We start from the raw sequence: 12,268 nt of genomic DNA, 5'->3' as shown, positions 1-12,268 counted from the left end.
CTCCCAAATAGCTGGGATTACAGGCGCCCCCCCACCACACCCAGCTAATTTTTGTATTTTTAGTAGAGACGGGTTTCACCACGTGGGCCAGGCTTGTCTCGAACTCCTGACCTCAAGTGATCCACCCACCTTGGCCTCCCAAAGTGCTGGGATTACAGGCGTGTGCCATCGCGCCAGCCTCTTTTTTTTTAGACAGAGTCTCACTCTGTCGCCCAGGCTGCAGTGCAGTGGCACAAGTTCTGTTGCCCAAGCTGTAGTGCAGTGGTGCAATATCAGCTCACTGCAACCTCCACCTCCCAGGTTCAAGCAATTCTCCTGCCTCAGCCTCCTGAGTGGCTGGGGTTACAGGCACGCGCCACCACGCCTGGCTAATTTTTGTATTTTTAGTAGAGACAGGGTTGCACCATGTTGGCCAGACTGGTCTCAAACTCCTAACCTCAAGTGATCCTAACCTCAAGTGATCCACCCGTCTTGGCCTCCCAAAGTGCTGGAATTACAGGCGTGAGCCACTGCGCCTGGCCAGAAGCAGCAATTCTGATTGGAGCACAGATTTCTGAAATGTGGGTTTTTGTTCTTAGAGACAGGGTATCACTATGTTGCCCAGGCTGGTCTCAAACTCCCAGGCTCAAGCAATCCTTTTGCCTCAGCCTCCCAAAGCGCTGGGATTATAGGCACCAGCCACTGCACTTGATCCAGATTCCTGATATTTGGAAGAAATGGTCATTTCTGCCCACTTTAGGTTCCACAAACTATGTGCAAGCTGCTCCAGGAACACGTGCACAACTGCCTGCCATGGGGCTGAGGGATGTGGATGGGCAGCTGCTATTGTACTAAGTGCTGCAATTGACTGAAATTAACCAGTTAATTCCTCACAGTTGTAAGATTTCAATAAACTACAGAGTTCAGGCCGGGCGCGGTGGCTCAAGCCTGTAATCCCAGCACTTTGGAAGGCCGAGACGGGTGGATCATGAGGTCAGGAGATCGAGACCACCCTGGCGAACACGGTGAAACCCCGTCTCTACTAAAAAATACAAAAAAAACTAGCCGGGTGAGGTGGCGGGCGCCTGTAGTCCCAGCTACTCGGGAGGCTGAGGCAGGAGAATGGTGGGAACCCGGGAGGCGGAGCTTGCAGTGAGCTGAGATCCGGCCACAGCACTCCAGCCTGGGTGACAGAGCAAGACTCCGTCTCAAAAAAAAAAAAAAAAAAAAAAAAAAAAACTACAGAGTTCCAAAGGAGATGCATCAGACAGATTCTGCCAGAACAATTGTTATCTTGGTGGGGAGACAGATTTCTGGTACTTCCTACTTTATCATCTTCCCACAATCCTCTCCGAATTTTTTTTTTTTTTTTTTTTTTTGAGACAGAGTCTTGCTCTGTCACCCAGGCTGGAATGCACTGGCACAATTTCAGCTCACTGCAACATCCGCCTCTGGGGTTCAAGAGATTCTCCTGCCTCAGCCTCCCGAGTGGCTGGAATTACAGGTGCCCGCCACCATGCCCAGCTAATTTTTTGTATCTTTAGCACAGACGAGGTTTCACCATGTTGGCCAGGCTGGTTTCAAACTCCTGACCTTGTGATCTGCCTGCCTTGGCCTCCCAAAGTGCTGGGATTATAGGCGTGAGCCACCACGCCCGGCTGTGAATTTTTTTTTTTTTAAACTCTGCTTTTTCCATATTGAGAATGAAATTATCTTTTAAGTGGAAAAAATCATAGGCACTGGCACTTACAAAGGGTTCTTTCTGTGTAGAGAACAGATTGGATGAGTATGTGTGTGTGTGCGTGTGTGTGTGCGCGCATACACTGAGTCAGAAGGAAGGTTGGATCAACTAAATGGATGCTGAAAATTAGGGACATAGGTCATGGAAGATGATAGAGTAGGAACTCCAGGAGTTAGTACTTTCACCAAAACAACTATTGAGATGGCAAGAACTGCTTGAGGTGACTATTTTAGGACTCTGGGGTCTAATGAAACACTTGCAGTGTCCAGAAGAGTGCTTGATAAAGAAAAAAGTTGGTAAATTTTAGTGAATTTTGGCATTTGGAATAGCATCTATCATTCTGTAGCTCCCAGCCCTGTGGTACGCAACTGTTGAGATGGCAGTTCCTGTTGCAGCTTGCTGGTGCTAGGGTGGGAAATAGGGGCTTCGTCTGTGGGGAAAAAAGAGATCAGCCTGTTACTGTGTCTATATAGAAAGAAGTAGACATAAGAGACTCCATTTTGTTCTGTATTTAAGATGCTGTTAATCTGTGACCCTACCCCCAACCTTGTCCTTGCAAGAGACATGTGCTGTGGTGACTCAAGGTTTAATGGATTTTGGGCTGTGCAGGATGTGTCTTTGTTAAACAAGTGCCTGAAGGCAGCTTGCTGGTTAAAAATCCTGCCCGTCCCTGGGCAATGGAACATCTCTGTGTGAGACCCGATGGTATGCTCTGTTTACTGAGATAGGAGAAAACCACCTTACCGCATAAGGTGGGACTTGCTGGCGGGACTTGCTGGCACAATGATGCTAAGAGGTTTATGGAGATGTTTGCATATGCATATCAAGGCACAGCATTTTCCTTTGAACTTATTCATGTCACAGAGATCTTTATCCATATGTCTTACTGCTAATTTTCTCCCTATACTTTATTTTCTCCCTATACTAATTTTCTCTCTATACTTTGTCTCTGTGTCTCATTTCTTTTTTCAAGTCTCTCGTTCCACCTAACGAGAAACGCCCACAGGTGTGGAGGGGCAGGCCACCCCTTCATTTGTCCTCCAAAAAATTGAGGTTATGTGTTTCGTTCACTACTTTTGATTGCTGAGGAGCTGCCAGAGCGCTGGCCACTGTTTCACACATGCACACCCCCTGACTGAAGTTGCTTCCCTAGTGGCACTAGACAATTGAACTTAAAGAGAGAGAACACTCCTTTTTTCTTTATGTTTTCTTTTCTTACTGGATCTAAGCATTTAAGGAAATCTCTGTCAAGTCACTGAAAGACCACAGAGATAAAAGAACAGAGATTCAGTGACCACATGCAACCAGGTATACACTCTGCAAAGACAATCTGGAAAAGTCACTAAACAAATGCAGCTTTCATAAGTAACAACAGTAATCTCTAGGGAGGCAGTGGAATCTGACTTTCAGAGTTACCATATTACAGCACACAAAATGTCAACTTCCCAACAAAAATTTGCAAAGCAAACAAAGAAACAGGACTATATGGCCCATTCACAGGGAAAAAAAAAAAAGAAAAGAAATTGGTGGGAAACGGGGTGGCTCATGCCTGTAATCCCAGCACTTTGGGAGGCCGAGGCGGGCGGATCACAAGGTCAGAAGATTGAGACCATCCTGGCTAACATGGTGAAACCCCATCTCTACTAAAAATACAAAACATTAGCTGGGTGTGGTGGTGGGCACCTATAGTCCCAGCTGCTCGGGAGGTTGAGGCAGGAAAACGGTGTGAACCTGGGAGGCAGAGCTTGCAGTGAGCCAAGATCGCGCCACTGCACTCCAGCCTGGGAGACAGCAAGACTCCATCTCAAAAAAAAAAAAAAAAGAAAAAGAAATTGACAGAAACCACCCCATAGCAAGCCAGACAATGGACCTACTAGACAAAGACTTTAACTGTCTTAAATATGCTCAGAGAGTTGAAGGAAACCATGAAAAAAACAAACAAACAAACAAAAAACTAAAGGAAATCAGGAGAACAATGTATAAACAAGTAAGGAATATCAATAAAAATATTTTTAAAATATAAAAATGAATGAAATAGCAATTCTGGACATAAAGATACAAGAGCCAAAATAAAGATTTCACTAAAGGATTCAACAGCAGAGTTGAACAGGCAGAAAAAAGAATCAATGAACATGAAGAGAGAACTGAAATTACTTAAGCTAAAAAGCAGGAAAAAAAAAATGAACAAAGAAAAATGAACAGAGGCTGGGCACAGTGGCTCACACCTATAATCCCAGCACTTTGGGAGGCCAAAGTGGGTGGATCACCTGAGGTCAGGAATTCAAGACCAGTCTGGCCAACATGGCAAAACCCCATCTGTACTAAAAATACAAAAATTAGCTGGGTGTGGTAGCCCACAGCTGTAGTCCCCGCCACGCAGGAGGCTGAGGCAGGAGACTCGCTTGAACCCGGGAGGTGGAGGTTGCAGTGAGCCAAAATGGTGCCACTGCACTCGAGCCTGGGTGACAGTGCTAGACTCCATCTCAAAAAAAAGAAAAAGAGGCCGGGCGCGGTGGCTCAAGCCTGTAATCCCAGCACTTTGGGAGGCCGAGACGGGCGGATCACGAGGTCGGGAGATCGAGACCATCCTGGCTAACACAGTGAAACCCCGTCTCTACTAAAAAATACAAAAAATTAGCCGGGCGAGGTGGCAGGCGCCTGTAGTCCCAGCTACTCGGGAGGCTGAGGCAGGAGAATGGCATAAACCTGGGAGGCAGAGCTTGCAGTGAGCTGAGATCCGGCCACTGCACTCCAGCCTGGACGACAGAGCGAGACTCCGTCTCAAAAAAAAAAAAAAAAAAAAAAAAAAAAAAAAGAAAAAGGATTTAGCCATGGGGCCTACTGGGACACCATCAAATGTATCAATGGCTAAACCAACCTAATTAACATATGCATTACCTCATATGCTTCTCCTTTTTGTGGTGAAAACACTTAAAATCAACTCTACTCTCTTAGCAATGTTCAAGTATACAATATATTATAATAACTATAGTCCCCATGATGTATAAGAGATTTTCAACTAAATCTTGATTTTTTTTTTTGTGGTTGGGTCTCACTCTGTCACCCAGGCTAGAGTACAGTGGCACAATCACAGCTCACTGAAGCATTTACAACCCTAAATTTCCCTCTGAGGTTTTACTGCATCCCTTAAGTTTTGGTATGTATGTTTTCATTTTAATTTGTCTCAATGTATTTTCTTATCTCCCTAATGATTTCCTCTTCTTATTCATTTGGTGTTTAAGTGTGTTGTTTAATGCTCACTTCAGCAGCACATATACTAAAGTTGGAATGATTCAGAGAAGATTAGCATGGCCTCTGAACAAGGATGACATGCAAATTCGTGAAGCATTCTATATTTTAAACATTTCAGGGCTGGGTATGGTGGCTCATGCTTGTAATCTCAGCACTTTAAGAGGCCAAGGCAGGAGGATCACTTGATCCCAGGAATTTGAGACCAGCCTGAGCAACATGATGAAACCCTGTCTCTTTAAAAAATACAAAAATTAGCTAGTTACGGTACCAGCTACTTGGGAGACTAAGGTGGGAGGATTGCCTGAATCTGGAAGGTTGAGGCTACAGTGAGCTGTGATGGTGCCACTGCACCCCAGCCTGGGCAACAGAGCAAGACCCTGTCTCAAAATAATAATAATAATAATAATAATAATAATAATAATAATAAGGCCAGGCACAGTGGCTCACGCCTGTAATCCCAGCACTTTGGGAGGCCAAGGCAGACAGATCACCTGAAGTTGGGAGTTCAAGACCAGCCTGGCCAACATGGCAAAACTCCGTCTCTACTAAAAATACAAAAATTAGCCAGGCATGGTGGTGCATGTCTGTAATTCCAGCTACTTGGGAGGCTGAGGCAGGAGAATCACTTGAACCCGGGAGGCAGAGGTTGCAGTGAGCCAAGATCACGCCACTGTACTCCAGCCCAGGCAACAGAGCAAGACTCTGTCTCAATAAATACACAAATAAATAAATAAATAATAACAAAATTTTAGAAAGAAGGCAGGGTATGGTGGCTCATGCCTTTAATCCCAACACTCTGGGAGGCTGAGGTGGGAGGATCGCTTGAGCCCATGAGCTCAAGACATGCCTAGGCACCATAGTGAAACCCCCATCTCTACAAAAAATAAAAATAAAAAGAGAGATACAAAAAAAAGAGAAAGACCTTAAATCAATACTCTAACTTCAGACCTTAAGGAACTAGAAAAAGCAGCACAAACTGGACCCAACAAAACAGAGGGAATAATAATGTCTAGAGCAGAGATAAGTGAAATAAAGAATAAAAATAAGGCAGGTGCAGTACCTCACACCTGTAATCCCAGCACTTTGGGAGGCTGAGGCAGGAGGATTGCTTGAGGCCAGGAGTTCAAAGCCTGTGCAAAACAGTGAGACCCCATTTCTATGAAATTAAAAAAAAAAAAAAAATTAGCTGGGTTTGATGATGCATGCCTGTAGTCTCAGTTACTCAGGAGGCTGAGGTAAGTGGATCACTTGAGCCCAGGAGTTTGAGGTTGCAGTGCATATGATCACACCACACCACTGCATCATTCCAGCCTGGGTAACAGAGCACGACTCCATCTCTCAAAAACAAACAAACAAACAAACAACAACAAAAACCAAGAAGAATAAAAATAGTAGAAAGAATCAACAAAACCAAAAATCTGTTATCTAAAAAGATCAACAGAATTTACAAACTCTTGCTACACTGACTGGGAAAAAAAGAAAGAAGATGAAAATAAATAAAATCAGAAATGAAACCAGGGATCTTACTACTAATTTTACATAAATGAAAGGATTATAAGAGAATAATATGAATGACTATAAACCAGCATATTAGATAATTTAGATAAAACAGACAAATGTTTAGAAACATTAAAGTACGAAAACTGACTCAGAAAAAATTAAGTCTCAACAAACCTATAATAAGAGATTGAATTGTTAAACAAAAACCTCCCAACAAAGAAAAGCCCAGTATCACATGGCTTCATTGGCAAATTCTACCAAATATTCAAAGAATTAACACCAATCCTACTCAAACTCCTTCAAAAAACAGAAAAGAATGGAACACTTCCTAATGTTCTATGAGGCCAACATCACCCTCACACCAAAGTCAGAAAAAGATATGATAAAATTCAGGCTGGGCATGGTGGCTCACACCTGTAATCCTAGTACTTTGGGAGGCTGAGGCGGGAGGATCCCCTGAGTCCAGGAGTTGAGACCAGCCTGGGCAACACAGGGACACTTGGTCTCTTTTAAAAAAAAAAAAAAAGGCCGGGCGCAGTGGCTCAAGTAATCCCAGCACTTTGGGAGGCCGAGACGGGCGGATCACAAGGTCAGGAGATCGAGACCATCCTGGTTAACATGGTGAAACCCCGTCTCTACTAAAAAAAAAAAATACAAAAAACTAGCCGGGCGAGGTGGCGGACGCCTGTAGTCCCAGCTACTCGGGAGGCTGAGGCAGGAGAATGGCATGAACCCGGGAGGCGGAGCTTGCAGTGAGCTGAGATCCGGCCACTGCACTCCAGCCTGGGTGACAGCGCGAGACTCCGTCTCAAAAAAAAATAAAATAAAATAAAATAAAATAAAATAAAAAATGATAAGAAAACTATAAACCAATATCCCATATGAATATAGAAACAAAAATCCATAAGAAAATAACAGCAAACTGCAAACTGGATCCAACAATACATTAAAAAGATTATATACCATGACCAACATTTATCCCAGGAATGCAAGAGTGGTTAAACATAAGGAAATCAATCAATGTGATACACCACATTATCATCTCAATAGAGACAAAAAAGATATTTGAAAAAATTCAATACCCTTTTATGATTTAAAAAGAAAAACACTCAGCAAAAGCTCAAAGACACTATGCTAAGTGTATAAGTCAGTCACAAAAGGATAAATATATGATTCCACATATATGAGTTTCTTAGAGTAGTCAAATTCATAGAGACAGAAAATAGAATGAGAGGCTGGAGTGAGGGGAGATGGGAAGTTAGTGTTTAATAGGTACAGCATTTCACTTTGGGATGAAAAAATTCTAGAGACAGATCACAGTGATGGTTGTACAACAACGTGAATGTACTTAATTACACTAACCTGGACATTCTTAATGGGTTAAAATGATAGAATTTTATGTTTTGGGTATTTTACCACAATAAACACACACACACACACATATTCACCAAACTAGGAATAGAAGGAAACTTCTTTAACACTAAAACGGCATTTATGAAAAACTCTGAATAGGGCATGGTGGCACATGCCTATAGTCCCAGCTACTCAGAAGGCTGAGGCAGGACTGCTTGAGCCCCGGGAGTTCAAGGCTGCAGTGAGCCATGAACATGCCACTGCACTCCAGCCTGGGCAACAGAGTGAGACCTCATCTCAAAAAAAAAAAAAAAAAAAAAGTTGGCTGGGCATGGTGGCTCACACCTGTAATCCCAGCACTTTGGGAGGCCAAGGTAGGTGGATACCTGAGATCAGGAGTCAGACCAGCCTGGCTAACATGGCGAAACCCTATCTCCACTAAAAATACAAAAATTAGCTGGGCTTGTTGGCATGCGCCTGTAGTCCCAGCTACTCGGAAGGCTGAGGCAGGAAAATCGCTTGAACCCGGGAGGCAGAGGTTGCAAGTGAGCTGAGATCACGCCACTGAACTCCAGCGTGGCCGACAGAGCGAGACTCCATCTCAAAAAAAAAAAAAAAAAGTCAAGAGAATAGTGACAAGTACCTAACACATGATAAAAAGGATGAAAAAAACAAAAAAGCCGGGCATAGTGTTATGTGCCTGTAGTGTAAGCTACTCGGAACGCTGAAGTGGGAGGATCACTTGAGCCCGGGAGATAGAAGTTGCACTGAGCCGAGATGGTGCCACTGCACCCCAGCCTGGGTGACAGAACAGGACCCGTCTCAAAAAAAGAAAAGAAAAGAGTACTTAAAATGTTGGCACACTGTGCTCTTGAGAACTCAAAGTGATGTTTGAAAACTTACGCATTTGATTTTGATGTTGAAAAAACCGAAATGTGTAAATATGCGAGCCATTCTAATGTCTATGAAAACCACACGGCATGATTTGTAAAGCGCTCTTAATTAAATGTAAGATGGCACAGTATCAAGAGCATACGGTATTGCACCTAGTAGATTAACAAATGTTTGATGACGTTATATTTAATTATTTCCAGCCTAACCTCTGGTAACCTAAACAAAATCAAACTTTTTGCTGTGAATATCTTTACACAAGCAACAGCATAAAAAATTGTCAAATATTATGTCAGATGCTCATGTGTTAAGTTCAGGGTCAGGGCACTTACTTTCAGACCAAATTAACCTCTATTTTTACGCTCAGACTTATATAAACAAGGACAGTTTTGTAAAACCAAAGTTAAATTTCTCATGACTAAGAGGACTGCATGATAGAACATATAGAACTCAAGTTTCCCTGAAAATCACCAAAATATTTACATAAGGATAGTTTTTTTTTCCAATTTTTCTTAATTTTTAAATTTTGTTTGTTTGTTTGTTTTTCTTAAGAGGTCTCACTCTGTCACCAGGCTGGAGTAGAGTGGTGCAATCACAACTCACTACAGACTCAAATTCCTGGGCTCAAGCAATCCTTCCACCTCAGTGTCCTGAGTAGCTGGGGCTACAGGAACATGCCACCAGGCCAGGGTAATTTATCTATTGATTTATTTGTGGAGAGCAGGTCTTGAACTCCTGGCTTCAAGAGATCCTCCAGTCTCTACCCCCTCAAAGTGCTGGGATTACAGGCATGATTATTATTTAGAATAAGTCTTTATTATTCTAATTACAAGTAAAGTTTCCTGAAGATGCTGAAGTATTAAATTCTCCCTTTTTTTTTTTTTGAGACAGAGTTTTGCTCTTGTTGTCCAAGCTGGAGTGCAATGGTGTGATCTCTGCTCACAGCAACCTCCGCCTCCCGGTTCAAGTGATTCTCCTGCCTCAGCCTCCCAAGTAGCTGGGATTACAGGCGTGCACCACCACACCCGGCTAATTTTTTGTATTTTTAGTAGAGACGGGGTTTCACCATGTTGGCCAGGTCTCAAACTCCTGACCTTGTGATCTGCCCACCTCAGCCTCTCAAAGTGCTGGGATTACAGGTGTGAGCCACCATGCCCGGCCTGAAGTGGTAAATTCTAACTCATAATTTTACTTCAGTGAGGAAAGTCCACTTTGAATTAGCAGGAATAAAGGAACTTTACATAACTCTTAAAAGATCTCATTATCAGAATGAAAAATGCATCTACTTTCCCCCTAAAAAGCATCTTTCCCCTATGAACTTTTATAAACCCAATGAAAATGTTAAGTTCTAGTCTCTCGACTCACTTACTTAAAGTCTTATAATGCATTAGGAAACCCAATTATAGTCCATCTACCCCTAAGACGCAGCTGTTTCAACACTTCCATACAGGATTCTTGCACATCTATAAATGAAATAAACTATATTGGAGGAATAAACTAGCCAATGCATGCAGAAAGTTATATAGGCAGTAATGTTGCTTTCAAAGGAGTTTTTGTTTTGTTTTTCAAATGGAGTCTCACTTTGTTGCCCAGGCTGGAGTGCAATGGCACCATCTCTGCTGACTGCAACCTCCACCTCCCGGGTTCAAGTGATTCTCCTGCCTCAGCCTCCCGAGTGGCTAGGATTACAGGCCCGCAGCACCACACCCGGCTAATTTTTGTATTTTTAGTATAGACAGGGTTTCACCACATTGGCCACGATGGTCTCGAACTCTTAGGCCGAAGTGATCCACCCGTCTCAGCCTCCCAAAGTGCTAGGATTACAGGCGTGAGCCACCGAACCCGGCCGAAAGGAGATATATCATCTGTTATCAACAATTGGCTTGATACGTAAAGATCCAGAAGCATCGTAAGTTTTCTTCGTCACTTTTTCATTTCACAGCTTATGTTTTAAAAGTCAGAAATCCCAGAATTAAGTAAAGTCTTAAAGCAAGCTAGTGATAAGATATAACTGCACGGACTTCTTCATCAAGGACTTCCATATCTTTCCAACAAGAAACGAACGAATATTCATCATTAAGCACCAGCTCCCAATTTCCCAACTTCCTAGATAGCCTTCCTATGCTGTATGTAACCCCTTCTTCACATAACGTCAGACTTACCCCCACATACACCATCAGTCCCCAAGTCTCCAATGCACATGGGCACAAAAGCCTCTCAACATTCATCTGGTTGCTAATCAGGGACCACTCTTCCTTCTTCCACTGATCCTGCGCAGGCTTCATATAGCCTACAATCGCTTTTTCCATTTCTTCCACAACACTACTCAAAGCGACAAAGGAACAAGTCCCCTTTCCACAATCGTAGACAGTTTTTTAAAACTCTATACACCTCCTTCCCACTCAACCACTTTTCTTAGTCTCTATCTGCCTTTGTTATTCAGGTGTAGGGTCTGGGAAAATCTCACTCACCTCATGCTATAGGCACCAGCACCCAGTTCCTGGCCGATCCCGGACAGGCTAGCATCAAAGTCCTGCACCAACCCGGATTCAATCACTTCGTCGGCCAGAGGCAGCTTCAGAGCCCAGGCCATCCTGGCTCCTTCCTTGCCCCAGGAGACACTGTGTCTTGTACAAAGGCGCGGAGGGTAATTCTACCCAACAGGAGTAACACAGTAGAAAACTACAAACCAAGGTTTCCCACGGAGTGCCCACCAGCCACCCCCAAGCCCGACCAGCACTGCTCGTATAACTAATCTCCCGTATTCTTGGCTGCTAGTTCTTGGTTGCCCCAGGTTCCAAAATCCCCCCTGCTCAGGTCTCAGGAACGTGAGGACCCCTTTGCTCAACTACTGCAGACTTCCCAGAAGCAGCTCTGGACTCCCGCACTCCCACTCCTTAAGATACCCTCTTGAGAGTTCGTAGTGGTGGCTTGCTGCTTCCCAGACAGACCAGCAGCAGCCGCAGGAAGCTAGCCCGGCGCTCCCACGCTGCTTTTGCACCTTTTCCCCCGCCCCTCTCTGCTGGAGGCCCCCTCCCTCCCAGGGCTCGCTCTCTCTTTCCCCTCCAGGCCTCGCTTCCGGTCAGTCCCACGATCACTTCCGGTCACCCCCTCTGAACCCCACGGCTTAAAACCAAATCCAGGTTTCCGCTGAGCCGACTCCTTGCTCTCTGTAGCCCCCCACGGCTTGGAAACATGGAAGGAGAAAGTCCAGCACAGGCGTGAAACCTGGACTCCCCAGGCCCTTCCACCGCCCGCCGCCCCAGCGCCAACCAATCATGGCGTCCTCTTTCTTCGCCTGCCCGGCGAACATGACGTCACGCTGTCGCTCGCCTATAAACAAGAGACCTCGTCAGTCTCGGCAGCGATGATAGGCGGGCTGCGCCTCGGCTCTGCCCCCGAGATGGGCTGGGCGATCACCGAGAGGACCCGGCGTGCAAGTGTCCGGGTTTAAACGTCTGTCCGTGTAGTTACCAGAGCTCTGGTATCCGCTACCCATCAAGTCATCACCCTGAACCGTGGAAGGAGCCCTCCTTCTAGCCTTATGAACCC

The 12,268-nt window shown here is 44.5% G+C and overlaps 1 protein-coding gene and 1 non-coding gene across 6 annotated transcripts in view; one reads left to right on the top strand and one right to left on the bottom strand.

Annotated features, from left to right (window-relative positions):
* LOC105474352 (transcription factor CP2) overlaps positions 1-12,017 on the bottom strand; it is an 83,341-nt gene extending 71,324 nt beyond the window's left edge. For 2 of the 5 annotated variants that reach the window (XM_011728946.2, XM_011728951.2), the window contains exon 1: positions 11,188-12,016. In XM_011728946.2, the coding sequence (XP_011727248.2) occupies positions 11,188-11,309 (122 nt within the window). In that variant the 5' untranslated portion in view covers positions 11,310-12,016. Of the gene's footprint in view, positions 1-11,187 lie in introns of all 5 variants that reach the window. The other 3 variants (XM_011728948.2, XM_011728949.2, XM_011728947.2) reach the window with 2 other exon arrangements.
* Positions 4,974-5,080, top strand: LOC112425280 (U6 spliceosomal RNA). Its single transcript, XR_003016350.1, has one exon. It is a non-coding gene; the product is annotated as a U6 spliceosomal RNA (small nuclear RNA).
* Positions 12,018-12,268: the final 251 nt, after the last annotated feature.

Source organism: Macaca nemestrina, chromosome 10, assembly GCF_043159975.1.
Source record: "Macaca nemestrina isolate mMacNem1 chromosome 10, mMacNem.hap1, whole genome shotgun sequence".
Lineage (NCBI taxonomy): Eukaryota > Metazoa > Chordata > Mammalia > Primates > Cercopithecidae > Macaca > Macaca nemestrina.
Note: the sequence above shows the minus strand (reverse complement) of the source record. Positions and strands in the feature narration are given on the sequence as shown.